The sequence below is a fragment of the Eumetopias jubatus genome, unplaced genomic scaffold (genome assembly GCF_037043125.1).
Source record: "Eumetopias jubatus isolate StellerSeaLion01/CBP00866 unplaced genomic scaffold, mEumJub1_p1.0 scaffold_5, whole genome shotgun sequence".
NCBI classification, from domain to species: Eukaryota; Metazoa; Chordata; class Mammalia; order Carnivora; family Otariidae; genus Eumetopias; species Eumetopias jubatus.
In genome coordinates, this window is record NW_028274811.1 from 54,840,829 (window position 1) to 54,843,445 (window position 2,617).

Below are 2,617 nucleotides of genomic sequence, written 5' to 3' on the forward strand. Positions count from 1 at the left end.
GAGGGCACCCACCAGCACCCTCTTCCTCCCCACCCCGGGTCGGGGGGGGGGGGTGCTGCAGTATAGGGCGACTTTGCATAAATAGAGGGACCCGCAGAGCCGAAAACCGCGCCTCAGCTGCTGCCCAACACAGTCTGGTCTGAGAATCCCAAGCGGCGAAAATGGGGGCGCGAGGTCGGGAGGGGCCGCGCCGGGAGGAACGAACAAAATACCAAACCACCAAGATAAAAAAAAAAAAAAAAAAAAAGGAGCCGGGATTCCTACCTTCTCTCCCAAGCGCGCTAACATAGCGTTATTAACAATTTGAAATCCTAGCAGTAAAGTTCTCGACACTGGACAGGGCAGTCCCTTGGTGCAGAGTCCCCAGGGCGGCCGACGAGGAGACCGAGGAGGCGGCGGCGGCCGCGGCGGCCACGAGCGAGCGGGTGAGCGCGGCAGCCGGGCCCACGGCCGCCTGAACCGCGCAGCCGCCGCCGCCGCCGCCGCCGGCGGATCCGGGCGCGGGCGCGGACGGCGTCACCGGAGAGGGTGAGGGCGAGGCCTGCACGGCAACGGCGGCTTGCGCGGCGGCGGCGGCGGCGGCGGCCGGGCCCAGGCTGCCCCCAATGATGCTCTCGATGGAGAAGGGCGAGCGCGCCAGCGCCGAGGCTCCCGGGCCGCCCGCCTTGGCAGCCGAGGCCTGCAGTGGGGCGGGCAGGGCGGCGCCGAGTGGGTGCGGCCGGTAGCCGAAGGCGGTCCGGGCCAGCTCGGCGGCCGCGCCGTGCGGCGGCGGGGGCGGCGGCGGCGGCGGCGGCGGCGGCGGGGGCGAGTGCGGGTGGAAGGCGGCGGCGGCCGCGGCGGCCGCGGCGGCGGCGAATAGGGCCGAGGGCGGCGCGTAGGGCGGCAGCTGCAGGCCGTAGCCGCAGCCGTAAGGGCCGTAGCCGTAGGCGTGCGGGGGTGGCGGAGGCGCGGGGGGGAAGAGCGCGGCGGCGGCCGCCGGGTCGCCCGAGCCCGCCGCGGCCCCTGCGCCGCGCAGCAGCAGCGACTCGGCGGCGGCGGCGGCGGCGTTGGGCGGGAGCAGCGGCTGCCGCTTGAAGCGCTTCCTCCGGCGCAGGAAGCTGCCGTTGTCGAACATGTCGGCGGACTCGGGATCCAGCGTCCAGTAGTTGCCTTTGCCGGGGTTGCCGGGCTCGCGGGGAATCTTAACGAAGCAGTCGTTGAGCGAGAGGTTGTGGCGGATGCTGTTCTGCCAGGCGGGGAACTTCTCCCGGTAGTAGGGGAAGCGGCCGCTGATGAACTCGCAGATCTCGCTCAGCGTCAGCCGCTTCTTGGGGCTCTGCAGGATGGCCATGGTGATGAGCGCGATGTACGAGTAGGGCGGCTTCACCAGGGGGTTCTTGGCGCCGCCGCCGGCGGTCGCGCCGCCGCCGCCGCCCGCGCCCGCGCCGCCGCCCCCAGCCGCCCCGGCCCCAGCCGCTGGGGCTGGGCCCGGGGGCGCCGGGGAGGCCCCTGACCGCGGGGCTAGCAGGATGTCATCGTCCTCCTCCTCCTCCTCCTCCTCCAGGTCCTCTAGCTCGTCCTCCCCGGCGTAGGAGCGCCGCCGCCGCCGCCGCTGCGCGGGCACCGCCAGGCGGGACACGCCACCGCTGCCCTCGTCGTCGTCCTCCTCTTCTTCGTCGTCTTCGTCCTCGCCCTCCCCTACCACGTCGATGTCTGTCTCCTCCGCGAGGCCGGAGGCATCGGACATCTCCGTGCTCAGGGTCATAGCTGTGGCGCGGCGGCGGCGGCGGCGAGGCGTCGCATAGGGGCGCCGGGCTCCGGGCTCCCGCCGCTCCCCAGCCCGGGTCCCGGGCGGCGGGCCCGGCACGGGGGCGCCACGCTGGGGGCGCCGCCGCTGTTCGAGCTGGGCCGGGGGCTGCCCGGGGACTGCCCGGCGGCTGCGGAGGCTCGCGCCGCGACTTTGTAACTCCTACGCTGCCGCCAGAGCCGCACGGTCTCTGCGCTCCCTCGGCTCCGCGCGCACCGGTCCCGGGCGGGGGACTTGACCTTCCCCTTTCCGAGCGGCCCGCGCCGGGGTCAGTGAGGAGGGGGTGGCGAGACCCCGAGCGGGCCAGTCAGAGTGCCGGGCGCCCGGGAAGGTGCGGGACGGGTGAGAGTCTAGGGACCGAGCTCGGCGAGGCGAGGGCTGAGTCCAGGAGAGGGCGGACCTTTCCTCGGCTTATAGTAGGAGGCCTGTCACATGGTGTGCACGTCAGAGCGCTACCGAGGGAAGGGATAGAATGCCTAGGAAATCAGCCCTGCTCCGGAGAGAAAGTTTACCCGGAGGAGGGAGCAGCAACTGAGAAGATGGTGGGGGGGAGGCCGAGGAGAGAGGACCCCACCACTCCTTGTCAAAGGGGTTGAGACCTGAATTACGCGCTGGCCCGCGGTGGTCTGGACCTAGGGCCGATGCAAGAGGTAGAATTCCCAGGCTCCTTCTCTTCAGTTAGCCCTCAGCCCTAACCTCAGAAGCACTCTCGTGACGCGACAGTTTGACCACTCGATGGCCCGTAGGAGCCGTCCAGCCCGGAAGTAACTCCCCTCCCCCAATCGTCCGAGGTGGTCCCTGAGGAATGGCTCTGAGATACGTTGGGTTGTC

At 71.4% G+C, this 2,617-nt stretch overlaps 1 protein-coding gene across 1 annotated transcript; it reads right to left on the reverse strand.

Annotated features, from left to right (window-relative positions):
- Positions 1-295: 295 nt before the first annotated feature.
- Positions 296-1,744, reverse strand: FOXD1 (forkhead box D1). The gene has a single exon (XM_088023645.1). It carries the CDS (start codon positions 1,742-1,744, stop codon positions 296-298), a length of 1,449 nt encoding a protein of 482 aa, XP_087879771.1.
- Positions 1,745-2,617: the final 873 nt, after the last annotated feature.